This window comes from Peromyscus californicus, unplaced genomic scaffold (genome assembly GCF_007827085.1).
Source record: "Peromyscus californicus insignis strain IS unplaced genomic scaffold, ASM782708v3 Scaffold_3__1_contigs__length_106647218, whole genome shotgun sequence".
Taxonomy (NCBI): Eukaryota; Metazoa; Chordata; class Mammalia; order Rodentia; family Cricetidae; genus Peromyscus; species Peromyscus californicus.
The window spans coordinates 49,481,624-49,506,693 of NW_026294551.1; the positions used below are offsets into that span (position 1 = coordinate 49,481,624).

Here is a 25,070-nt window from a genome sequence, read left to right on the forward strand (position 1 = left end):
AGTTATGTTGACCTTTGGAACCAAGTCCTTGGGCTTGGAGGACCTTTGCTTACCTATGTGAACAAATGCATAGGGTTGTGGAGTACCTTGTCTTGAGGTGGCTGCATGTTGACCCACACTGGATCGGGGAAGCCCTCTCAGGCTCAAGATCCCTGCCCAACAAGAGCCAGGTAGGTTTGTTTCACAGTGCCTTCTCTGCCAGTACCAAGGTCCCATCAGCATGTTCAGGCTGTGGATGTGAGCAGGGGTTGGAACCTCAGGGTGGGGCATGAAGCAGGGGTGATGAAGATCTTACTCTGTAGGCCGAAACATCTCTAAAGTCCTGTTTCCTAGAGTCAGGATTGCAGCCCGGCCAAGCCCACAGCTCACCTATTGATTTTTTTTTTTTTTTAATTAAATGTGTTATTGGGCTGGACACTGTAGTATACCTGCAATGTCAGCTATGTAGGAGGTTGAGGCAGGAAGAACACAAGGTCATGGCCAGATTGAACAACACAGAGAGACTTTCTCAGGGTAAGGCACGGATGGATGTGGCCCACTAGCAGAATGCTTGCCTAGTGTGCAGGTTTGAGGCCCTGGGTTCAACAGCACCAGGAGGGGAGAAAAGTGTTATTGGGTGTTTTACGCTTTAAAAACAGATTTTAAATTCTGGACTTTTTCTTTAGGACAGTGCTATGACTCAAACCCAGGACCCTGAGCAATCAGACAGGCGCTCTATCACTGACCCATACCTCCAGCCTTCTGGGCTTTCCTTTACACTTCCTGATTTGGCAGTGCTAAGCAAGCCCCTGAGCGGCATCTGCCCAGAGTTCCCAGCTCACCAACTAGCCAGCTCGGCCCTGTCAACATCTGAGTTTTTCCCATAAACCCGAGTACCCAGGAGGCTCCTCTCAAGTGGAGACTGAAGCTAGGCTGCACAAGAGGCAGATGAGGGTTCTACAGTGGCACCCACGAGAAAATACACTGCAGACTTCCCACAGCTGCAGGGAAAGTGCTTCCAAGCATTTCCACAAATGTGGTCTCTGCAAACCACAGCGTGCTCCCAGTGAGGCTTCTGAGGTACCACCAGAGATATGTCTTCCAGGCAAATAGGCCTACAAGGAGTTGTGCTTTTCCCCCAGAACAGCAGGGGACAGGCTAGCCATCTTTAAAATCAAAGGACTTATTTCATTCTACCCTCCAAGACGCCTGCCCACCATCTCAGCAGAAACCCCCAGTGAATTCCAGCATTGTTTATTGGGCACAAGTGTTGAGCATGGGGTAGCATCATACTGCCCCATTTCCATAGTAACCAACTGGCTTAGTCACATGCTACAAGTTGCTGCTTCCAGGTGTGTGAATTAGTAAGCTAAATTCAAAAGGAGAATTGGCTTTTCAATTCAGTAAGATAAAAACACTTTGTATCAAAGTTGTGACTTAAAAAATACAAAAGCTAAACCCACAGGTGTAGAGAAAAAAATGGCAATCCTGAGAGCTGCCCTGAAATGTCGGTCTTGAAACTTGTATAAATTGTTTAAGCAGACAGATCCTGGATAGGCCAGTACCCCTTAGGGAAATGAAGGTAGTGGGAGCCTGCCCTCTTCCATCCAGGTGGCCTTCATAAAGTCTCTGGCATATTTGAGTCCAGCCCCAGGCTGGGCCTCGTGATGGAGGAAGTATGGAGAGAGGCACTGAGGAAGGGCAGGGCCAAGCCCTTCAGCCATAGCAAATCGGGAAAAATGGCCCTACCTGGCATTTCCAAGCTTTGGCAGCTCTCAGAAGGTGTTTCCTGACTGCCCAGCCCCAGGCTTAGCCGATGGTCACTGCAGACTGGATACTACTCCAAGCCCTTATTTCCAATCCTCAGCATCCGAGAGAGAGAGAGAGAGAGCTGGTCCCATGGCCTCAGACGGGGGTTGAGGGGTAGGAAAGCTGGCTTGGACCTTGGGATCAGCTGTTAGCCCTCAGGGCTGGGGCCCAGCACACAGCAGAAGCCAGAACGAGATACAGAGAGAGCGTGGACGTGTTGTCATTATACAAAAAGGTGGGTGGCTACAAGTCAAGACTGGCTGACTGCTAGGACAGCATGGACTGCTGTACAGCCTTCTGCAGAGACTGCCGAGTCACCAGCAGACGCACCACTTCCTCCGAGCGTTTGGTGAGCCGCTTCCGAGCCTGGTCATGGGTGACCATAGTCATGTCCCAGCCGTTCACCTGGCCCAAGGAGAGAACACGGGGTACCTCAGCTCTCTGCCCTCTAGAACAGTGGTTCTCAACCTGTGGGTCACAACCCCTTTGAGAGTTGAACAACCTTTTCACAGGGGTCACCTAAGACTATATGCATATCAGATATTTTACATTACGATTCACAACAGTAGCAAAATTACAGTTAGGAAGCAGCAATGAAAATAATTTTATGGTGGGAGGTCACTACAACATGAACTGTATAAAGGGTCACAGCATTAGGAAGGTTGAGAACCACTGCTCTAGAATTTGGAAATAGGGTTTTGAGGAGCTCAGGCTATCCAAGCAGGCCCCAAGCTAATATCCCCTAACAGAGATGCCCAGCATTCTAGAGGCACACAGAACAACCAACTTCCTTAAGGGGCAATAACAGCATGGCTTCAGAAACCCATTTCGATGAGTTGCTCCTCTAGGAAGCTGGATCAGCCCTCAACCCCAAATGCTTCAGCCCCTCTCACCCAAATCTTGGTTTCCTCCTCTGGGACAACCATACCTGCATGATCTTGTCTCCAATCTGCAGCCCAGCAATTTCAGCAGGACCTCCCTCAGATATTCGTGTGACGTAAATGCCCTGGAAAGAGACAACCCAGGTAAAGCCCTGTGGTCACTGGATTGGCCCTTTACTGACAGAGCCCAGCATGACAGACTCTCAGAAACTCCTCTGTCCCTGTGCCCACCTATCCCACCAATACATTCAGCTGGCATGGACTGTGCCATGACAGCCAGGGGCCAGTGTAGCTGCCCCTGGGATGTTCCAGCATGCTGATGGCCACCTCCTGCTCCTCCAGGCTGTCTCCGCATGCCTTCCACTTAATCCCACCAGATCATTTAGGATTGTCGAAGAACAAAAAGGTCTGCTCTTTCCACACAGGCCCAGGAAGAAAAATCTGCCACCTCAGGCTTCTGTGCCCCATGGGGCGGGTAGGGGGGGTGGGGTAGGATTGAGACCCTAGTCTTTCTCACCTTGTCTGTTTTATCTTCCGAGAAGGGATTCTGGGAAGGGTCCTGGTCGATCCCACCTCCAATACTGAAGCCCAGGATTAAGTTCTCACCTTGACGCAACTTATGAATTTCAACTCTTTGCTGGTAAAAGGAAAAGCAAGTTGAGGGTCAAGGGCGGGTGGGTGAAGAAAGATCTGATCTCTGTGCCCAGCAGTAACCTCAGGCTGCAGGGTCAGCTTAAAACCATGCCAAGGGGTTGGGGTTGAGGGCTCTCTGCAGAAATCCAACCAGACACCTGTCCGGGAGGTTGGTGGTTGGATTTCAACCCCTACACACACAGCCCTTTGCCTGCAACTTTCCCCGCCCATTTCCCATCCTTGATCAGTAATGTATTCTGGGCCTAGCCTGGCCCAAGAAACAGAGGGTACTGTGGCTGCTATAGGAAAGACACCCATCTTTCTGGGGAGGGAGCACCCAGAAGAGGACAGATAAAGCCCTGAGGATGCAGATGCCTGCTGAGGCAGCTCAGATTGCTGACTGCCAAGCAAGCCCTATCGAGATTATGAAAGCCAGGAGGTGCATGGGAGAAGTAGAGGAGAAACTTGCATAGAAGAGAAGAGAAAGGCTTCCTGGCCAAGGAGACTGGTGTGCACAACACAGGACACAGGACCAGGAGGTGAGATGGGATGAAGGATGAGACTGTGGGGTGGAGGCCAAGTCATATCCTCTCTAGTCCTTAGGTCCTGTTCTTATGCGGGATTATATAAGAGATAGTATCATAGGGCTTTCCCAGCATGCTCTGGGGTTGGGGTCACCAACTGTGCAGGCTCCTTTGAGAGCCCTCAGAAAGCATCCTCCAGCTACCAGAGGTTATCCCCAAAGTTGAGAATTTTAACACAAAGTAGGAGTAACTTTCTGGACTTGGGAAGTTGAGAATTTTAACACAAAGAAGTAGGAGTAACTTTCTGGACTTGGGAAGGCTTCAACAAAGGATGGATCATTTGCACCCAGCCTTGAAAATGATAGTGCACCACCTGGCCTCGATCTTGAACCTACTGGAACTCAAAAAAGAGGTAGGAGCAGGGCAAGGTATTGATGCTAGAATGATTACCAGAGTGGTAGGTAGAGGAGTGGATTTCTCATGGGTGGGATAATGGAATCCTGAAGACATGAGCTACTTATAAGTGATGATCCACAGACAAAGACTGATCCTGAGGAAGTGGAGCAGAGCACCCTGTCATCTGTCTAAATCAGCAGTTTTCAACCTATGGATCATAACTCCTTAGGGGAGAACGACCCTTTCACGATCACCTGAGATCTTCAGAAAACACAGGTATTTACAGTACGATTCATAACAGATCCAAAAATTACAATTAGGAAATAGCAAGGAAAATAATTTTAGGGTTGGGGGTCCCCACATCATGAGGAACTGTATTAAAGGGTTGCAGCATTAGGAAGATTGAGAACCAATCTAGATGAACATAACCATCACGCAGTTGGGGACCCAGGTAGAACACAGTGTCAGTAGTTAGGAGTGTCAGGAGCCATCCGCACAGGTTTCCAGAAGGCAGATCTCTGGGGCCAGAGTTCAGGGGAGAGGCCAAAATGACTGTAACAGAATCAGGATGTTAACTATACTTGAGAGGGTAAGATTGGGAGGGAAGCATCTCCACCCCATGAGCAATCCAAGACCGGGAAAGAGGCCAGGTCTGCCTGCTTATGCTCAGGCATGCACCTGGCATTAGGATTGGAGGACTGTGAACTTCCACGGCTTTCAGAATGACTCTGACTGGCCTGACAAGAGGGAAGAGGAAAAGAAACATGATGCCTAAGGCCCATTCACCTGGGGCTTCCTGACTGAAAGTGTAAGCTCCTGCAGACCTACTCCCACACACACACACACACACACACACACACACACACACGTCCCTTCACGCCCACCAAGGTGCAAAAGGAGACAAAGCCCTGTGACTGACTTAAGGGAGAAATCAGGCAGCAAAGGGTCTCTCCCTAGATCCTGACTCACACCCTCTCTTTTCCACACAGGGTCGAGCCTAGACTCCTTCCTGGAACAGCTAGGGAAAGATCCTAGAAAAACCAGGCTGGTGCAAGTGGAGTGAAAACCAGGAAGCTGTACACGGGCTCAGCAATATTTCCTTCTAGCCCAGGCCTGAGCCGGAGCTCTAAGCTCACCCTCCCCTGCCACCCTCTTGACTTTGGGAGCTCTCCAGCACACCCATCTAACATGACCCGTCCCTACAGCTCCAGAGTTAGGACTCTGGGGCCAAGAGAACATTGACTCACACCTGTAACTCCAACACCTGGAAGGCTAAAGCGGGAGTACTGCCAGAAGTTCAAGGCCAGCTAGGGCTTAAGAGTGAGGCCCAGTCTGGGGAGAGATCTGGGTCCTTTCAGAAAGCTTCCTTTATGGCTGGGCACTGATGCTTCTCGGAGGTAGGATTCAGCATTACCCACCTCTGCCTCTGGGTTGGACGGCAGGCCCCATCAGACCATGACCTTGGTGCTTAGATCTACACCCCTCCCCCTTCTTCCCTTTGCCTATTCAACTGCAACTGATACACAAGACAAACCCCAGAAGGCGACCCTGGAAATTTCTGGAACATCAAGTGTCATGCACAAGAACACGCACTTTGAACCAAGGGGCTGAGTATCCCGAAAAGTTCTGGAAACTAAGTTTGGCTCTCGAGGGGTCGGTCCCCAGAGCTAGGCCGGATGAGAAGGGGGAAGGGGCTGCTAGGACAAACTGGCCAGTCCCACCCCCTCAATCTCCTACGGCGCGGCGGCGGCGGCGGCGGCAGTGTGCCGGCTGGAGCAGAGGAAACGCTTCCTCATTCCAAAGGCTGCGACTCACTCACGGACGTCGGCGCCCGCCCCCCGCGGCCGCCCAGCTGGGGACACGGAGGCCCAGGACAGGGGAGTTTCCTAACACTCCCAAGGACCAGCCTTTCTCCTCCGTCCTCCCAGTCCGCGCCTTCTAAAAGGTAGCCATCCGGCGGCGGCAGTGCACGGGATCTGGCCTCTGCTCAGGGTCTCGGGAGGCTCTTAGGTCCCAGCCACCTCTCCTGGCCGGGGAAGGCTGCAAGCACTGCTCAACAGAAACTGCAGCTGGAGCTCTGGCCCCCGGAATGCACGCAGGAGCCCCGGGTCCTATGCTTTTTCTCCGCCTGTCTAGACGTCAGTTTGCCGCTCTGCGAAATGGGGTGAATCAAGAGGAGAAGGAGCCCGCGCGAGCGCACTCACCACTACGGCGGTGACAGGCTGGCCCGGGATGTAGGACATTTCGGCTCAAATCTGACAAGCCCACAGCGCCCGGTGAGACCCGCAGCGAGAATGCCCACGGCCGCGCCCTCCCTGGTTAACAAAGGGCAGCCCTGCTCGGCCCGCCCCCTCATGAATACTTAACAAGCCTCCAGCCAATCACCAGCCGGAGCGCTGATGGGCTTGCGGGAGTCCTGGGACTTGTGTGCTGAAGTGGGGGCCGGAGGGGAGCGTGCCCGGGGCGCAAGCGTGGGAGGGCGGGGCGGGGTTTGTGCGCCTGCGCAAGCCGAGCCCTCCCAGCAGCCCCCGGCGCAAGATGGCGGTGCGGGACGCTCCGCTGCTTCCTGTCTGAGGGGACACGAGGGACTGTGTGCCGCTGTGCTCCAGGTAACTCGGCGAGCCTTCCGGGCGTGTGCGGGTGTGCTGCCGTCCCAGGCCGGCTCGGGCCTCAGCCTCGGCGTCGCGTGGAGGTCGGAGGCCCAGGCGCGGTGTCGGAGGGGGAAGAAGGCGCCGCGCGCCCAACTCGCCGGGCTTCGGGCGCCACTTGTTAACTTGGTTTTCTCCGCAGTTCCGCGTTGAGGCCGCGAGAAGGCAGAAGCGGAGCCCCGGCGGGTGCGATGGCCGCGGTGGTGGCCAAGCGGGAAGGGCCGCCGTTCATCAGCGAGGCAGCCGTCCGAGGCAACGCCGCGGTCCTCGACTACTGCCGGACCTCCGTGTCAGCGCTGTCGGGGGCCACAGCCGGCATCCTCGGCCTCACCGGCCTCTACGGCTTCATCTTCTACCTGCTTGCCTCCGTCCTGCTCTCCCTGCTCCTGATTCTCAAGGCGGGAAGGAGGTGGAACAAATATTTTAAGTCACGAAGACCTCTCTTTACGGGAGGCCTCATCGGAGGCCTCTTCACCTACGTCCTCTTCTGGACGTTCCTCTATGGCATGGTGCACGTCTACTGAAATGAGGGCAGGGGTGACTTAAAAAAGAAAAGAAAAAAGGTTGGCAGGACTCTTGCCGGCAGTTAACACCGTGTAGACTTACTTAGTTTTTTTTTGTTTGTTGAGTTCGCTGCTTGTTCTGTACTGTTATAATTTATATCTGAAGACAGAGAGCCTGTAATATTCTTTAGATTAAATGAAGTGTGACACTTTGTCGAGTTCTTGCCTACCTTGATGCTGAGCCACTGTTCGAAGTCGCCAGACTTTGCTCCGTGGAGAGCAGGCACTAGGCCATAGCCTGTAATTGTCTTGGATTTACACCTAGTGGTTCCAAAGGGCTTACATGAGAGAACATAACGTTCATCTTAAGGACTGTTGACAGTTGGTGATACTAAGCATTCTCTGTGTGCGGGCATTATGCTGTGTACTTTTTGCATCGGGTATGTTTTAATTCTAGCAATAACTCTATGGAGATGTTACTGTTAAACTTCTGTTGATGAAGAACCTGAGGCCCAGAGAGGTTAGATGTCTCTGCCTGGGGTGGCTCATCTGGGAAGAGGCAGAGCCAGGGTCCGGTTACAAGGCTGTTTGCTTGTACTGTATTGGATGAATGTACCTGTCCAGCATCACTTCCCACTAACCACTGCTTTCCGGTATGAATGAAATCAGTTAAGTCCCAGTTACCTGGTCACAGCTAGTTACCTTTCCTATAAGAAAAAATGCAAGCTATTTTTCTAAAATGTGTCCTGTGGCGGCGATTAAATAGGTTATTTGGACATTTAATCAAATGAGTTTGTTTCGAGTGTAATGCCTCTGACTATATGTTCATTCCTAACCCTTTGGAAGGAGGGTTTTAGAATGAAATACATGATTAACTGAAAAATACAATTGTGTTAGACTTGTAGTGAACATGATGCACATGGAATCTATAGTCTAACTGGGGAGATTGGCATTACCTGCTTTTACAGATTATAATAGATGCCATGAAAGAATGCACAGAAGCACCAAGTTTAGACTAGGTTTGGAAATGGAGTCAAGGAAGACTTGAAGAAATAACATTATGCCTGAGACTGAAAGGTTAAATAACAGCAGAATAAAATAAGGGAAGGGGCTGCTTTGAGGAAAAAAGCATGTAGAAGAGCCACAGGCAGGAAGGATGGTGGCCTTTTATTAGGCCAAGAGGTAGTCCTGACCAAATCGTAGAAGGCCCTGGGAGGAAGTTGGCCTTGACTCCATGAGCATTTAGGAGAAGTCTTTGAAAATTTTAGGAGCAATGTGAATTGGCTTTAGATTTTTTTTTTTTTTTAAAGAAAGCGGGGGCTGGAGAGATGGCTCAGCGGTTAAGAGCACTGGCTGTTCTTCCAGAGGTCCTGAGTTCAATTTCCAGCAACCACATGGTGGCTCACAACCATCTGTAATGAGATCTGGCACACTCTTCTGGCCTGCAGACATATGTGCAGGTAGAACACTGTATACATAATCAATAAATAAATCTTTAAAAAAAAAAAAAGAAAGGGATATGAAAGCGATTATAAGAACTCTTTCCCAGAGTGTAGATGGTCTGTAGATGGCTCAAGCACCCAGTCCTGAATCCTGTTTGGACCACATGCTTGCATCTCATGCCAAGAAGCTGAGGTCACAGCTTTACCTTCCTGTCCCAAAGAGCTGTCTCCTGAGGATCCTGACATGCATGTTTATAGAGTAGGAGCTTCTCTATGTGGGAAGGAAGGGCTCATTCCTGATGGATTCCTGACTTGATTTAATGATTTTCCTGTTGTTGAACAGTAAATTTGTTGCAAGCATTTGCTGCCATAAAACTGTGCAATGACTACTTTTATGTTCTTGCCAATTTTGAGCAGATTTAATCCTCGTAGGGCAGAGTTAATTTCAAATACTTCTCAGCAGTTATCCAATGAGAAGTAGTAGTTATATCACTGTCTTTCTAGTCTGTTTTTTAAATTTTTATTATTCATAGTTCTGTGTAGGTATATGTGTCTGCATGTTAGTGGGTATGTGCACATGAGTGCAGGTGCCCACAGCGGCCAGAGTTGTCAGCTACCTTGGAGCTGGAGTTACAGTTGTGCTAGGAACAGAACTTAGGTCCTCTGGAAGAGCAGCAAGTGCTCTTAACCACTGAGCCATCTCCTTCCTTGTCTTTTAGCATCTGTTCATTTCAAGAGTCTTCTTGGAGGCCGGGCGGTGGTGGCACACACCTTTAATCCCAGCACTAGGGAGGCAGAGGCAGGCGGATCTCTGTGAGTTCGAGGCTGGCCTGGGCCACAGAGTAAGTTCCAGGACAGACTCCAAAGCTACACAGAGAAACCCTGTCTCAAAAAAACCAAAAAAAAAAAAAAAAAGAGTCTCCTTGTGGCTGGCAGGATAGCTCAGCAGGTATCTGCTGCCAAGCCTAATAACCTGATTTCAGTCTTCAGGACCCACATTGTCAAAGGGAAGAGTGGACTCTGACCCTCACAAGTACACTGAGGCAAATGCACACCTACACACATGCACACAAATGTAATTTAAAAATAACCCTATGCTTTGATTTGAATCTGCGTGGTAACAAGGCATGTAATACATTTGTTATTATTGCTTGTGTCTGCCTTCTTTGGTCTAACCTTACATTTTTCCCCTACATAGGGTAACCATGAAGGGGAAAAAAAAAGAGGGACACATTTAAAATTGATGCTTTTTATTATTTTAGAACCAAATAAGTGTCCAAAAATACATATGTCAGACAGGTCCCAGAAAATGCCTGCCATCTTGGCCCATTTGACTTTGTGCTGGCTGAAGGGAAGAGTCGCCCTCTGAAGAGTGCTTGTCCCGGGGGGGGGGGGGGGGGGGGGGGGGGGGGGGGGGGATGGATGAGTAAAGCTAAGAGGTGCCCTGTTCAGATGGAAAGATGCTATGATTAGGGATTCTGGTCCCCAGCTCAAACACCTGGAACAAGGCATGTTCCACCTTTATGATGGCCTCCCCACTGAGAGGAACAACCCATGGGAAGAGAGAGGGCAAAAGGCAGCCATGACCCCAGCGTCAGGAACAGCAGTTTGCCATTTCCTGGCTGATTCCCAAGTCACATTGATAGCACCCAGTATATCAGTTGGCCCACATCATGATGCTCCCAAAGGTATGAAATAACTTGTAGGACAATCCTAGATGGCCCAGTTTAGGCTAGAGACTGACACATAATTCATCAGATCCTGGAAGATCAGAATAGGAAGGGGCTCTTGGGCTAGGGCTGTAGCCAATAAGCCAACCAGTGCCCAGAAAGAAAAATAGTGTTTCCCCAAAGTTTAGGAGTATTTCCCAACTCACTTCCCGAGTTAGAAGCCTCATTCCACCTGCAGAGGCTGTGATAGGAGGATCCAGAGTTTGAGGCAAGCTGGAGCTACAGAGGAAGATCCTGGGAGGTTTCGGTTGGTTGGTTTTGTTTTAATTTAGGCAGCTGGTTCCCATAAGATAGATGAGCTGCCTTATATCAAGGTTATGCAGAAGGAAAGAAGTAAGGGGTGAAGGGGGCCACAAGGCAACTTTGGCAGAGTGGGCATCCCTGTGAGAAATTGTAATAAGATCCCTGGCCTCTCTAAGTTTGGAGCCTCCTAAAACGATCCAAGGTCGACCTAGCTAACTTTGCTGGCCGAGAAGGAACAACAGGTTAACAGATTGTCAGGCAGTGGAGTGTAATGGAGACCAATAGATTAAAAAAACACCTCACACTGACCATGGCAGTGACAGCCTTCCTGGTTGTTTTCCACATCAAAGCACCTGGGATTCCCTTCCTTCCCTGTCACCTAGGCAGGTGGCTCCTAACCTCTCAGATTTAAACTATCACTCCCTTGAGTATACTTATTCTCGCTGTTCCAGGTTGAAACTTGCCCCAGCACCCTCTTTAGTTCATGACAAGTGTGACCACTTCATGGTTAAGATTCGCCACCCACCAGACTGGAAGCATGTGGGGGCAGCGGCCGTGTGTGTTGCTTACCAGTGTCGGTCACAATTCAGTCTAACACCTGACAGGAACAGGACACAACATGAACTCGGTTCTTACTGACAGTAACTAGTAAAAGGCATGTTCATTCTGATACAGAGTGAGTTGTCTGACTGTCCCCAAGCCATTCAACACAGTAGGAAGAGCCAGGACAAGCTCTACACAGCCATGACCCTTGGCCCTCTTCTTTGCTCCTGAACATAAAAGTAACCTGATGGGGTCACTTTAACAGGGAAGTCCGCTGCCTGGGTGGATCACCTGGTCTTTCATTTTCAGAAAGCACAATGGCTTGGTGGCATCCCCAGACAACCAAAGGTGCGGGAGCTGCTTCCATGGAAGAGGTCCTGCTCTGGACACCACTCCTGCCCCAGGGGCAGCAACTCTCCCCTCCACCCCATTTTGTTTTGTCTTACTTATTTTTGTTTTTTTCAGACAGCCTCTCTACAGAGCCCTGGCTGTCCCGGAACTCGCTCTGTAGACCAGGCTATCCTTAACCCAGAGATCCACCTGTCCTGCCTCTTCATATGTATGGGTGTTTTGCTTGCAGTATGTCTGTGCACCAGTGCATGCCTAGTACACACAGAGGCCAGAACAGGGCATCTGTTCCTTTGGAACTAGAATTACAGGAGGTTGCGAGCCATCATGTGAGTGCTGGGAATTGAACCCCAGTTTTTGAAAGGGCAGCCAATGCTCTTAACACTGAGCCATCCTTCACCCCTCCACCCATTTTTAGAAGGGGACCTCACTATCTGTTACCCAGGTTGAAATTCCTGAGCTCGGTGACCCACCCCCACATGCTGGGTCTACAGGTGTGCAGCGCCTCACCCAGCTACCAGGCCCCTTCTGATTACCACGTGCAAGGGTCCAGCAGAAGGATGTTCACTGTCCCTGGCATGTGGTGCTTTCCAGAGAGGAGCTCCCAGCATTGAGAGAAGCCCCTAGACAGCAGCTGGGACTCACGTCGAGGCAGAACTTGACACTTGACAATGGTCCACAGATGAAGAGCTCTGGGTGTCTCACCTTGGGTTTTTCCAGATAGCCCTCCGTGGTGTAAGGGAAAGTGTGCTCACTAGTTCCCCAGCCCTGTATTTAAATGTGTCTGATTAAATTAAATGAGTCTGATTCTGACAGGGAATTTGGTCTTACAGGAATAGACCATTTCCTGAGGGAGTGACTGGACAGCCAGATGGATCCTCAGAAAGATAAAGGAGGGCAAAAGAAAAGGATGTCTTAAAACAACAACGAACACAGGGTCTCACCATGTAGCCCTCCCTGGCATAGAACTAGCTCCACTGACCAGGCTGGCCTTGAACTCAGAGACCCATCTGCCTCTGCCTCCCAAGTGCTGGGACTCAAGTTGTTCACCATGCCTGGCTACTTCTATGCTTGTGAATCTTTAAATTTTGAGTTAGATTAGGTATTACCTCATCAAAACGTTTGAATTTAAATAAACCGAGCATGTTGCTGTCTTCCAAGTGAAGATGGGAAACCAGGAAAGTGGCACACACCTTCAGTCCTGGCACTCAAGAGGCAGGCAGATCTGTGTGAGGCCAGCCTGGTCTACATGGAGTTCCAAGATAGCCAGGACTCATAGAAATGCCGTCTTTAAAAACAAACAAACAACAACAACAAAAAAAAAAAAAACACAGGGAGGGATGGGAGAGGGGAGAGGGACCCTCTTGGCCTCAGGGCAGCATGTGTAAGTCTGACCTAGTACCCTGTCAGCTACCCAAGCTAACATTTAACTATGTGCTTGCAAATCACTTTGAGATCTCGGGGAAACTCTGTGTGGGGAGGATTAGGGAGAGGCTTGCAACCTTGCTTTTTGTCAGGCTCTCTGGAGAGTGGTCCATGGACCCCACTTCAAAGCTCGAGCTCCATGGAATGACATGCAGTGGGCAGGAACGGGACACACAGGTCAGGGACAGCCTTTCAGTGAAAGTCATCCTTTATCTCATTAGCACTTCAAGGCTGAACTTCTGAGAGCAGGAAGTCAATCAGGGACTCCCAGCGCCCCACCCCCACCCCCCAAACAGCACGAGAGCTAAACTGCACAGTCAAGTCCACCTCTCACCTGGGCATGTCGGTTTCCCAGAGCTGCCCTAGGCTGCGGGGCGGGGCTAGAACCGGCGAGTGGCTTACCTGCATTTCCTCCCGAATCTTGCCCAGGAGACCCTGGAGTTTGCTCTCCCCTTAAGTCTTTTCCAGGTGCCGCCTTGGCCACCTTTAAATTTTACATCTGGGGGTGGGGCTAAATGTCCCCTGGATGTCGTCCAGCAGCTTTTCCTGAGCAGCTATCATTCTCTGCAGAGACTTGTCAGGAGTCTGGCTAGAGGCTGGAGGAAGACCAGGCTGCTGGGGCTAGCTGATGTCTCTGGAGAGAGTTACATGTGTGCCCCCTACCCTGGGGCCAGGTCAGCATCTTGTTTAAGCCTCTCAGATAGGACTAAAGTGCAGCATGCACCCATAGATGTGGACTGCCTGTATGAATAAATGAATGTTTGGCTGGGTGCAGAGACGGGGTATGTAAACATTCTACCCCTGAAGCCCCTGGCCTGCCCCCTCCCTGGGGGCCTGCCCCCTCCCTGGGGGCCTGCCCCAGGGCCTCCTTTCTGCATCTGAGCCGCTCTGGCCATCCTGGAGGCTCCCCTCCACACAATAAAAAACTTCCAGCAGGATCCCACCCAAGCTGGGTGGGGTTGGTGGGCCTGTTCCCAGAAGCCCCATCCTGAGCAAGCACCAAGATGCCTCTTCCCAGTTCAGAGCTGTGGTCTGTCCTGGCCCCATTAGCTTTGAATCGGTTCTCTGCCAAGAGTGCTGGCTACGTCTTCACTGTTTGCAAGTTCTGTGGCTGCTTTCTCCTGGAGGCCGGCCCTTGGGGGAGGGGTGCACACAGAAGGCAGAGAGAGGGCTGCCAGGAACTCTTTCGGGCATGGCCTTTTTGAGGCAGAGTACGCGGCAGGCGCAGCCTCTCTCTGGCAGTGAGCAGGCAGGTACAGCCGAGGAGAAACACTGTCCCAGCGGCAGCTCCGATGCACGACGAGGTTCACGCTGAGGACTGGGAAGCACAGGATCTCCCACAGCAATAGGAGGCTGTGCTAGACAAGCAAGGTGGACCTGCAGGTGAGGGGCTCAGGTGGGTGACCAGGCAGTGACAGCTCAGGGGAGAGCTAGGCTCGGGTCCCTCAGTCTGGCCCCCCTGCTGCAGCCCTCAGCTTCCACCTTTCTCTCTTTTGTTCCATCCCAGGGAATTTCTCAGCTCACCCCACATGACCCAGCTCCCAGCGGGAGGCTACCCAACCTTAGCAAAGAGTGAAAACTGGGGGCCAGAGAAAGACCATCCTAGGCCTGGGAACACCCTCTGAAGTGAATCCCAAGTAGCCCCCTCTACAGAAGCCAGGCCCTGGCCAGCTGTCCCACAGTCCCTCACCTGACAGGCTCAAAGAGCTCCTGGCAGTTGCTATTCTGCTTCCTGCCACTCTGGGCCAGCTCTTGGGGGTGCTCATTCTGCTGAACCCCTTCTGGAGGCTTGTCCTCTGGCAGCTCCTGCTCGATCTCGTTGGCCTCAAGCTCAACATTAGCTTCCTCCTCCTGACCCCTGGAGAAGACATGGCCACAACCTTCTTGGGGTACTGACAGAGACTTGCACTCCCAGCTGGCCTCTCTTTCCTCCGGCAGAGCAGCCTGTGGCCAGGTGGGGCTGTACCAGCTGGGTTCAGGCTGCCGTGGGCAACCCAGACAGATCACACAGGTCCACGCGGCACCCACAGTCCAGGTTGCTGGGGCTGAGGAAGCACATGCTTCCTGACCCAATTTCTCACTCTGGACCCAGATCCTCCAAAATGCCTCCTCCAAGGGCAAGGCCAGAACCCCTTTCCCTTCCCGTCCCCCCAGACCCAGCACCCTCCCATGCTGTGTTCTGTGTTCCGATACTAAGAGCACATACACACACATGCACATGTATCTTCCTTCAACCCCAGGCATCTGTCTAGACCCAAGTCCGTTTTGTATAAGCCAGTGTTCTCATCTCGAAGATGGAGAAACTGAGGCTCAAGGAGTCATGGGGCTTGTCTAACATCATCCACTAAGATAGATCCTGTAAAAATATCTTCTGCCGTGTGACTTGGGGGGACATCTTCTTCCCCAGGTCTTCTGAACCAAGTCCAGTCTTGTGACGCAGGTACACATAGCATACCACCTACACACCCCAACCCAGGACCAGCTTAGATGAGGCTCTAGACAGGGGCCGGGGTGCTCCTTGGGCCTGGGAGAGGGAGATTAACTTACCTCACTTTCTCAAACTTCTTTTCTCGGTAAAACTCGCTCTTTCTGATGAGGTAGATAAGTACCAGGTCACAGAAGAAAGCCCCCTGCAAGAGTTCGAAGCTTTAACTCAGAATCCTAGCTTCATAATGCTTGGCGCCTACGACAACTCAGGAGCAGGGCACCACCTGAACATGGAAGACACAGCCCAGAAAGGGGTGATGTCCGTGGTAGACACAGGTTAGATCTGGGCTTGAGGCCTGACTCCATGGATCAAGCTCCTCTCACTAAGAATCTACCACCTGCCAGGTTTGCACTAGGGTGCCAGAAGGATGTGGACCACAGAGAACTGGGGATCCCCTAGGCTGCAGGAGACAAGTAGATTGTGATATAGAACCATTAGTCCTACAATGGGAACGGGATTGGGAGCAGGTGGAAAAAAGTATTCACTCAGCCTGGGGAGCTGAACTGGAGGCCTGGAATTGCATGGCAAAGGGAGAAGCCGACTTGTCATCACCAATAAATGCCTAGAGCCTGTGGGGCAAGAGCAAAAGATGCTTCCGGTGGGGGCGAGAACCAGCGTGTCTGAGAATGCTTTGGCCCTAGTCCTTTGTGGGGAGGCATGACAGCGGCAGTTGTGATCGTTTGGAAAGAGCCTTCTGATAGCCAGTGGAAGATGGGCTGGCGGGCATCTTAACCTCAACAACAGGGACGCTACAACTACGGTCAGGAAAAGCCAGGAAGCCTGAGCAGACCCAGTTGGAGCAGACTAATCATCCCTGAACACAGGCTTCCGATCAGGGCAGGTTGTATGTAATGCCTGTCTTCTCCAGCAGAGGGCGACTATACCTATAGCGCAGGAATAGAGGTGTTCCTGAAGGCAGAGGAGGGCGGGCCTGAGTGGAGCGTGCATGTCTTCCCCAGACTCCAGAAATGTCATTTATCGATTCCTTGCTCCTACTTCTTCCCTCAGCCTTCACTACATTATTGCCTTTCGCTGCATTATTGCCTTCATTTCACAGCTGTGTCCCGGACTTCCAGACTTTACCTACAGTGTATGGGAGCTATGTATGCGCACAACCAGGGATCCCTAACGATGACTGCCTGAGTCAGGAACACTCCACTTGGGGACCACTGTTTGTTTTGTTTTGTTTTGTTTTGTTTTGTTTTGTTTTGTTTTTCCAGACCATGTTTCTCTGTGTAGCCCTGGCTGTCCTGGAACTTGCTCAGTAGACTAGGCTGGCCTCAAACTAAGAGATTCCTCTGCCTCTTGAGTGCCCTCGGTTGGAGAATGCACTGCTCATCGTTAAGGATCACGCTTTTGTTTGTTTGGTTTTTTTTAAGATTTATTTTATTTATTACGTATAGTGTTCTGTCTGTATGATTGCTTACATGCCAGAAGACAGGCTTCTCGGTCTCAGTGCAAAGTCTATCCTGGGCCCTGACAGAATCCTCTAGTGGCTTCTTGGGCTGCCCAGGGAGAGGAGAGGAGAGGCCTCTGGAAGGCTTGGCAGGGAACTTGCCGTGTTGTTGGTGTGAGCCCCCAACAATGACTCCCACAACTCCCACCTTCAACTTCCTCCCAGAAGTACCAAGGGTATGACAGGCATTTGCAGGAAGTCCTTCCCTGGACTCCAGCCATTTCCTACCATGGAAGCCACTACGGGTGGCTAAACACCCACTCCAAAGGATTACAAGACTGTCTCTCCTGCCTCTCATCCTTTCAAATGCAGGTTCTCAGGTGGAGTGAGACCAGGTGAATAAAGACCAGGAGTTCACTTAAACACATTCCACAGGTAAAGCAAAGCAAAGACGCCCCTGGCCCCAGATGTCAACAGTGCTCAAAAGTGGCATAGCCTAATCAGTTTCCCATTACCAGAACTGGAGATGGAGCTTTTTAGACCCAGAATCCCAAAGATTCCAGCCCACACCAGGACTGGAGGACCATCTCCCTGTGCCACACTCCACTCAAGCTCACAGTCAGAGCTACAGGCAGTCAGTGTCCTCTGGGGGAGTGTGACCTCACAGCCCCTCCTGTGTTCTGTGCTCAGCATGCTCCTCCCAGGCAGTTAGTTACCTCCCTTCCCCTAGGAAGCCAGCAAGGCAGAGGAGGTACTCACAGCACCCATGAGCGCCAGCCCAGAACCGATGTTGATGACTGTAGGGATGATGCTGAACTTTCCTGCCTGTGAAACAGAAACCACCAGGTGAGTAAGGCAGGGTGGACCGCTGGATCCCCAAGGGGCACTCCAACCTCCCTGGCCCAGCAACCACCAGGCCCTGGAATGGGAAGAAGATCTACATACCTTGCCATTAACTATCACATCAAAGCGGATGCCATAGGCTTTCATCAGGTCACGGAACTCTACCCCATTAGAGTCACGGTAATACCTGGCAAACCTGGGGAGACAGGGCCCTGGAGACGCTCATCTGCCTCTACCTTTTCTCCATTGCAGCACAAAGTGGCTGCTTTGGGAAATTCTCAGCAATCCAGGGGTCCTAGAGCAGCTCTAGGAGTGTGCCCAGAACTGAGGCACACACAAAGATAGGGTTTTCCCAGGGTGCTCCATGCCAACCCCTGGACCATGAGAACACTGGTGGACTTGACCCAGCAGAGAACACAGAATAGAGTCAAGGTCACCAGGCAGCACAAAAACAGCAGTTACCTGAAGTTGTACCCAGAGGAGATGGACTTCGTGTGCTTGTTGTCCAGACGGTTGAAGTAATAGCGTGGGTTACATTTAGAGGCAGCTTTATCAAGGTCACAGTCCCATTCGATATGGATTCCTATCACACCGCCCTTGACACAAGAAACAGGGCGAATGCTAGTTGTCTGCAGATGGACAGAAGTCACGGGGCAGCCCTTTATGAGAGCCAGACAAGTTGGCCAGAGGTCAGCTGGCTGGGCTGGCCTGACCACACTTGACACACAAATCAGCATGTGTCCATGGGGCTCCTTTCAACTGCTTCTGATGATGTTCTGGAATCACCTACCCAGCAGGTGCCACGTCAGCCCCACCCACCCACCTATCCCCACTGAGTGCCTGATAGAGCCAGGCCATTGGTCACAACTAATTTTGAAAACAGTAAGCTCCTGGGGACAAGTGATTCTGCAGGGCCACCCCGGACCTGATGCCCCTCCACCCTCACCTTCTCACTGCAGAGCCCAGGTTCCTGGGGAGAGCTGCCTGAACCACACACCACCCACCTTCAGGGCTATATCCTGGAAGTCAGCCCCTGCCCAGCGGACAATGGATCCCAGTCGGAAGATGGGACAGTAGAGATTCTTGGAGCTGAAGTGACAGGTTTTCAGGAAATTTTTGTTGCTTGTTTCTAGCACATTGGCTCTAAGAGGAAGCCATGATGGGAGGGTGAGACGTTTTGTCGCTGGGCCAGACCCAGGAGGCAATGGGACCTTTGCCAGGTGTGACTGTATCTTAGTCCCCTCAAGAACAGAGCCCACCCCCGAGCAGAGAAAAGGGCACCCCTGCTCATGCATGTATGTATACACACCGTGCACAGCTTGGGCAAGGCCACAGGGAGGGCCCTCAGCCCACCTCCCCATCCAGGAGCCAAGCCCCACCTACTTGGAGAAGTTGAACTTGGGGAAGCGGATGAAGTTCTTTATGAAAATGGTGAAGCCTTCAGCATCCTTCAGGAGGGGATCCCTGAAAACCAGGCCAGGGCAGCCTGAGCAGGAGACCTGCCCCTGCCCTCTATGACTCCCCTAGACCTATGGAGTGGGCAGGCCTCTGGCCTCAGGTGGGACCCACTGTGTAAGACTGTGTAGGCAGCTCCTCCAGGACCACAGGCCAGGGCCACTCACGTGGGCGAGGACATTGTCTCCACTGGGCACCAAGCGAAGATCTCACAGGTGCCCTGGGTAGAGTTCCCGACCCGTAGACAACGACCAGTTTTCAGTCCTGCAGGGAAGGGACAGGGACAATGCCGTGGACCTTCCTGCCCAGGTTTCTTTGCCCTGCTCCAGCCCCAGCCGCTCCAGGCCCTCACCATGTCCAGCTACAACAGACTCCCCAGCATGGCAGTCAGAGTCCTCGAAACACTCGCCATCAGGGATGCCTTCGCGCTGCAAGAAAAGGAAGGGATCTGCCAGGGGTCGCCCAGGCCAGGACTGGGTCCCATCAGAGACAGAAAAGGGCTTCTTCCCCAGCCTGAGGCCACGTGCCCTTTGAAAATCTGTTTCTCAGGCTGGCAGGGTGACTCAGTGGTGGAAGAACATCCACCATGAAAGCCTGGCAGCCTGGGGACCATGGTGAGAGGAGAGAACCAACTCCTGAGAGTTGTTCTCTGACCTCCACACACACGCCATGGCATGCACATGCACACACACACACACACACACACACACACACACACACACACGCATACGCATACGCATACGCACACACATGCAAGTAGGCAGTAATCATAAATGAAAACATAAAACTTAAAAAAAAGTTAGAAAACCCATCTCTCCCCCAAACCACGTGGGTACCATGCAGTATACATATATAGCAAACCAAGCCCCAGCTTCAGGAGGACTGTGACCACAGCTGGGGGGCTTTCCAACCCCTCCCCAACACACATGCCAAATCAAACCTCAGCACAGATGCCCTGCCGCTGGTTAGGAGTCACGATCAGGTTGGTGACCACGAAGAAAACGTTCTCCCCCTGAGGAGCCAGACAGAGTTTGAGGAATCTCCTCCTGGACTCTCGGGGAAGAGTCAGCCAGGTGAGAGTGGACCTCTGCATGGGGTTGGGAACAATGGGGACCACAAAACTGAGGGGCATTGTCCATCTGTCTGATGATCCCACACTTTCCAAGTGGATATCCTTTGGTGGGTAACTTACAGCTTCGCAAACCCCAAGCACTCTCACCCCACAATTCTGTCCTGTCCTCAGCCTGGTTCTACCCCAGGGCAGCCATGAACAAGCTGGGGAGCTATTCCCAGGGCCACTGTACCAGGTCACTCTGGCCCCATGTAGTCTCAACAGACACACAGATCACTGAGGACAAGAGAAGCCAGGCCTGGTGCAGAAAAGGAGGCAGGGACACCATTTAGGATTTCTGTCTGTATCCTGAGCCAGAGAGACAATTGATGGAGTTGCCTGGGTACTTCCTGTGCGACCCACCCCAAGCCACACCTCACCAGCCCAGGTCCCGGGTGGTGATCTGACCTGAGACGGGATGACAAAGTCTGCAACATCCCAGAGCCGTTCCCCAAGCATAGTGGTATTGGTGTAGGCCACACCCTTGACTTTGGTGACCACAGCACTCTGCAAGGAAGTGTCAATATCCTGGTAACTCTTCTTAATCAGAAACACCCATCTGTAGAAATAGGACAACAGGTGGATATCATCACAGGGCTACCCAGGCCAGGCTGGAGTGAGAAGCATAGTAAGTCCTAGGCTGGTAGTACTGAGAGCTCAGGATTCACCTGCCCCACAGCATGCGTTACTGCACTCAAGCAGGAAGATAGACAGTTGAAGGCCGACCTGGGCTACAGGATGAGACACTACCTTTTAAAACAAAATCTGACGCTGGAGAGTTGGCTCAGTGGTTAAGAGCACTTGATGCTCTTGCAGAGGATCCCTTTCCCATTCCAGGCACCTACTTAGTGGCTCATAACCATCTGTAACTACAATCTCAGCTCTGACCTCCTCAAGGACAGGGACCAGGCACACATATGGTGCACAGACATACATGCAGGCAAAACATTCACATACATAAAAATAATAAAATTAGTATCTCTAAAAAAGAAAGAAATTGCCAGGTGTGTGGTGGCGCACGCCTTTAATCCCAGCACTCAGGAGGCAGAGGCAGGCAGATTTCTGTGAGTTCAAGGCCAACCTGGGCTACAGAGTGAGATCCAGGAAAGGCTCTCAAGCTGCACAGAGAAACTGTGTCTCAAAAAACCAAAAACAAAACAAAATACCAAAGGTGGGGGAGAAAAGAAATAAGGAAATCCAAGAGGGAGATACTCAGGAGGTAGAGGCAGGGGGATCTCAGTGAGTTTGAGGCCAGCCTGGTCTGCAAAGTGAGTTCCAGGACAGTCAGGACTGTTGCACAGAGAAACTCTTTCTCAAAAAAACAAATAAAAAAGTAAATAAATGAAATCTCATATTCTTGTATACTAAAAACATAAGCAAGCCAGCAAGACGGACCAGGAGATAAAGGCACTTGCCTCTGAGGTTGATGTTCTGAGTTGATCTCACACACATGGTGGAAGGAGAAAACAGACTTCCACATGTGTGCCATTCCACATGCTTGTCCACACACATACACAATAAATAAAGTAATAAAAATACTAAAAGGCTGAAGAGATTACCCAGTGGTTAAGTTAAGAGTACTTACTGCTCTTGCAGAAGACCTGGGTTCGGTTCCCAGCACCCACATTAGGTTATTCATAACCCCCTGTAACAAACTCAAGACCCAGGGGACCTGACACCCTCTGACCTCCATGGGCACCTGCACATGCATCCTCATACACACAAATAAAATTAATGTAAAAAAAATGAACCAGCAAAACCAAACCAAAGCAACAAAGAAGTTTGGCCTCCTGAAATTAAAAATGTTTGCACATTAAAGGACACTATCATGAAAGTGCAGCTCAGGCTGGCCTCGGCTCACAGCAATCCTCCAACCTCAGCCCCTCGAGGGTTAAAATTATAGGTGTGTGCCCATCACACCTTTCTAAAAAGGTAAATATGCTTAAATTGTATGCATGTGCTTGTGTGTGCTCATGAGTTCCGGTACCCTTGGAAGCCAGAAGAGGGAGTCAGATCCTCTGGAGCTGGAGTTACAGGGGTTGTAAGCCAATCAGCCAGGAATTGAACTCCTAAAAGAACAGCACTCTTAACCACCTAAACATTGCTCCGGCCCCTAAGAAGACATACTTTTTAAATGAGATGGCCCTTGTCAAATGCTAAGCACAGTGAGCCTGACTCGGAGCAAAAGCTCCATGCACAGAACTCACCAGCTTATTGCTGTAGTTAGATATCCAGCTAAACCCATCTTGGTGAGGCTGGGGAAATCAGTCAAAAGAGGAAGAAGCCAGCTTAGGGTTAGGGTTACAGGTTAGTCACGCAGTGAGTGGCATGGTAGGCTGACTCTCTCCAGGGAGTCAGGGAGGTGTCAACCAACATGTGTCCACTTCCTCATTTCCGGGGCAGAGATAGGGAAGCCTCAACCCTAAGCTATCACATTTTCAAGGAGCTCTGAGAAAGTAGTGATTCTTGAGCAAGCCTTCCATTTTAGCAGAGAAATGCCAGGCCTGGCCCAATCCAAAACAGTAAGCAAATATTCAGCATTTGTTTATTCATTTCGTACCTATTCCCAAGTGAAGTGACACCAGTCCCTCCCATCATGGCATCCCCAAGACTACAAGGAGATAGAAATAGACACTGAGCAAATGACCATTCAAATTGGCCATGGTTATGCCAGGGAGGGACAGAGAAGGAGTCACCGGAGCACTCAAACCTGGACAAGGAGTGGTGTCGCCGAGTAGGGAAGGAAAGACCGTGGTGGCTGAGGAAAGGCAGTACAAAGACCCTGAGGTAGGACACTGCCAAGTGCCTTGGTGCTAAAATCCAGGAAACGCTAAGAATGCAGCTATTATCCACACCGGAGGAAGGGGCAGGCAGATTTCTGAGTTTGAAGTTAGCCTACTCTACAGAGCAGTCCCAGAACAGCCAGGGCTACACAGAGAAACCCTGTCTCAAAAAAATAAAAAAAACCAAAAAGAAGAAAGTGGGGGGCGCGGGGAAACGCAGCCATTAGAAGGCAGCAAGGCTAGGTCAGGACTGCCCTCCCAGGAGCAATCACTGCACACCATTTATTAGAAAACAGAGTGACTAGCCGCTGTTCTCAGTGGCTGCCGCTCTCCACCTGTGTCTTCTCTTCCTCGGAGCAAGGGAGGGCTCTGACCAAGGTCTAGCTGTTAAACCTCCAACAAGCTGCCCCTGGGCTGGTGGGCCCACATCCTGCTCGGTGAGGAGATGTCCACAGGCGGACAGTGGAGCAGCTGGACACTGGAGAGGCCGCCCGCGTTTCCCGTGAGCTAACCCTGAGTTCCAGAACATGCCAATCTGATGAGTTGGCCCGACCAAGAGTAAGCCAGTGATGCTCCGTGCTTATAAATAACCTGCTGGGTGCCCAGGCCAGCTGTCAGGCCAGAGCCCAGGGAGGCCTCTGGGGGCAGCTGAGCCCAAAGTCCTGGCATCCCTGCCTCCTAGCCATGACTGTAATACTGGGCGCTCCAGTCCTGGGAGAAGGGGCTCCCTACAAATAGCTTCAAATCAAGGTACCCAGCCGCCCCTCCCACGTTTCTCAAGACATAGTGTTCACCTTCCCAACCTTACATCCCAGGGCCCATGAGGGCCGACTCCCTAAGGCCCCTGTCTCTACACCTTCCCCTCCCCATCCCCCTGGCTTCCCAAAAGTGCCCGAAGACTCACATGAGCAAGTACAACAGGATGGTGAGCTGCAGCACCCGGTAGAGCAGCCCCACCTTCTTACTCTTGGCGACCACGAACTTTGCGGTTTTGTAGTCGAACAGCGACAGGGCGAACCCCTTCCAGGCCGCCTGGCCCATGCCTCCGGCTCACTCGGGCCGCCGCCGCCTCCTGCCGCCCGGCGGCCAGCCGAGCACGATGCGTGCGCTGCCGCAGTCCCGGACGCGCGGTTCCAAAGGGCGTGAGCCGGAGGGCGGGCGCGCAGACCCGGGCGCGAGCACCGGGCGGCCGGGAGGACCCCGCCGCCGCCGCCGCGGGGAGCCGGACTGCGGCGAGCGCCCAGCCTGGGAGGCGGCCACCTCCACTGACCCGGTGACACCACTGAGCTGTGCCTCCGGCCACTGGCCTGCAAGGACGCGCGCACCGAGTGCGGAGGCGAGGAAGGAGAGAAGGTGCTTTCCAAGGCGTCTCTCCCGCCCCTACCTCCTCCCATGGGACTCAGTCAAGGGGAACCGGCTGGGGAAACAGAGGCAGGATTCCGGAAGGACCCAGAGCGCAGGAAGTGTAGGAAGATGGGTAGAGACAGTCACTAGTAATGACTGGTTTGCCCGATTGCCCTGGCCTCGCTACTCACGCTGTCAGACAGCCTGTAGGTCCCTGGCCGCCTGTGTCTGCGGTTATCAAGGGGGTATTTTCCAGACTTCTGCGACTGCGGGTTTAAATCCAACATGTTACTGGTGTCAGGGACCAGCGGTCCCAGTCAGGTACGGTGGGGTAGGGAGAGCCAGGGCACTAAGGCTTTGGGGCCCTAAAACATGCCTGGAGACAGAATAGTTACCCCACCACACCCCAAAAAAACCTGGGTTCAATGCCATCCTCTGAGGCTGAACCAAACAGGGAGAGAGAAGAGGTCCCTTGGAAGTGAGCTTTGGAATTGGTGTGGACTGGGTGAGCTGTAGTGAAGGGCTGTATGATGAGAGGCTTCCCGT

The 25,070-nt window shown here is 51.9% G+C and overlaps 3 protein-coding genes across 5 annotated transcripts; 1 reads left to right on the top strand and 2 right to left on the bottom strand.

Moving 5' to 3' along the window:
• Positions 1–1,217: 1,217 nt before the first annotated feature.
• On the bottom strand, positions 1,218–6,593 carry Tax1bp3 (Tax1 binding protein 3). The gene is made up of 4 exons (XM_052756156.1): positions 6,427–6,593; positions 3,187–3,306; positions 2,717–2,794; positions 1,218–2,193 (listed from the first exon to the last, which is right to left on the bottom strand). The coding sequence occupies exons 1-4, from the start codon at positions 6,463–6,465 to the stop codon at positions 2,056–2,058; spliced, it is 375 nt and encodes a 124-aa protein (XP_052612116.1). The 5' UTR covers positions 6,466–6,593; the 3' UTR covers positions 1,218–2,055.
• Positions 6,594–6,709: 116 nt separating this feature from the next.
• Emc6 (ER membrane protein complex subunit 6) lies at positions 6,710–7,585 on the top strand. The gene is made up of 2 exons (XM_052756157.1): positions 6,710–6,831; positions 7,013–7,585. Exon 2 carries the CDS (start codon positions 7,062–7,064, stop codon positions 7,392–7,394), a length of 333 nt encoding a protein of 110 aa, XP_052612117.1. The 5' UTR covers positions 6,710–6,831; positions 7,013–7,061; the 3' UTR covers positions 7,395–7,585.
• Positions 7,586–14,144: 6,559 nt separating this feature from the next.
• On the bottom strand, positions 14,145–24,390 carry P2rx5 (purinergic receptor P2X 5). 3 transcript variants are annotated; one of them, XM_052758604.1, is made up of 13 exons: positions 24,085–24,390; positions 20,806–20,956; positions 20,227–20,373; positions 19,639–19,714; positions 19,454–19,550; positions 19,215–19,295; positions 18,836–18,920; positions 18,294–18,427; positions 17,934–18,027; positions 17,748–17,813; positions 15,652–15,734; positions 14,795–14,962; positions 14,145–14,481 (listed from the first exon to the last, which is right to left on the bottom strand). In XM_052758604.1, the coding sequence occupies exons 1-13, from the start codon at positions 24,219–24,221 to the stop codon at positions 14,463–14,465; spliced, it is 1,338 nt and encodes a 445-aa protein (XP_052614564.1). In that variant the 5' UTR covers positions 24,222–24,390; the 3' UTR covers positions 14,145–14,462. The 3 variants fall into 3 exon arrangements, with proteins under 3 accessions (XP_052614564.1, XP_052614563.1, XP_052614565.1); XM_052758603.1 differs by having other exon boundaries at positions 18,836–18,974; XM_052758605.1 differs by having other exon boundaries at positions 18,836–18,974; positions 20,227–20,298; positions 24,085–24,389.
• Positions 24,391–25,070: the final 680 nt, after the last annotated feature.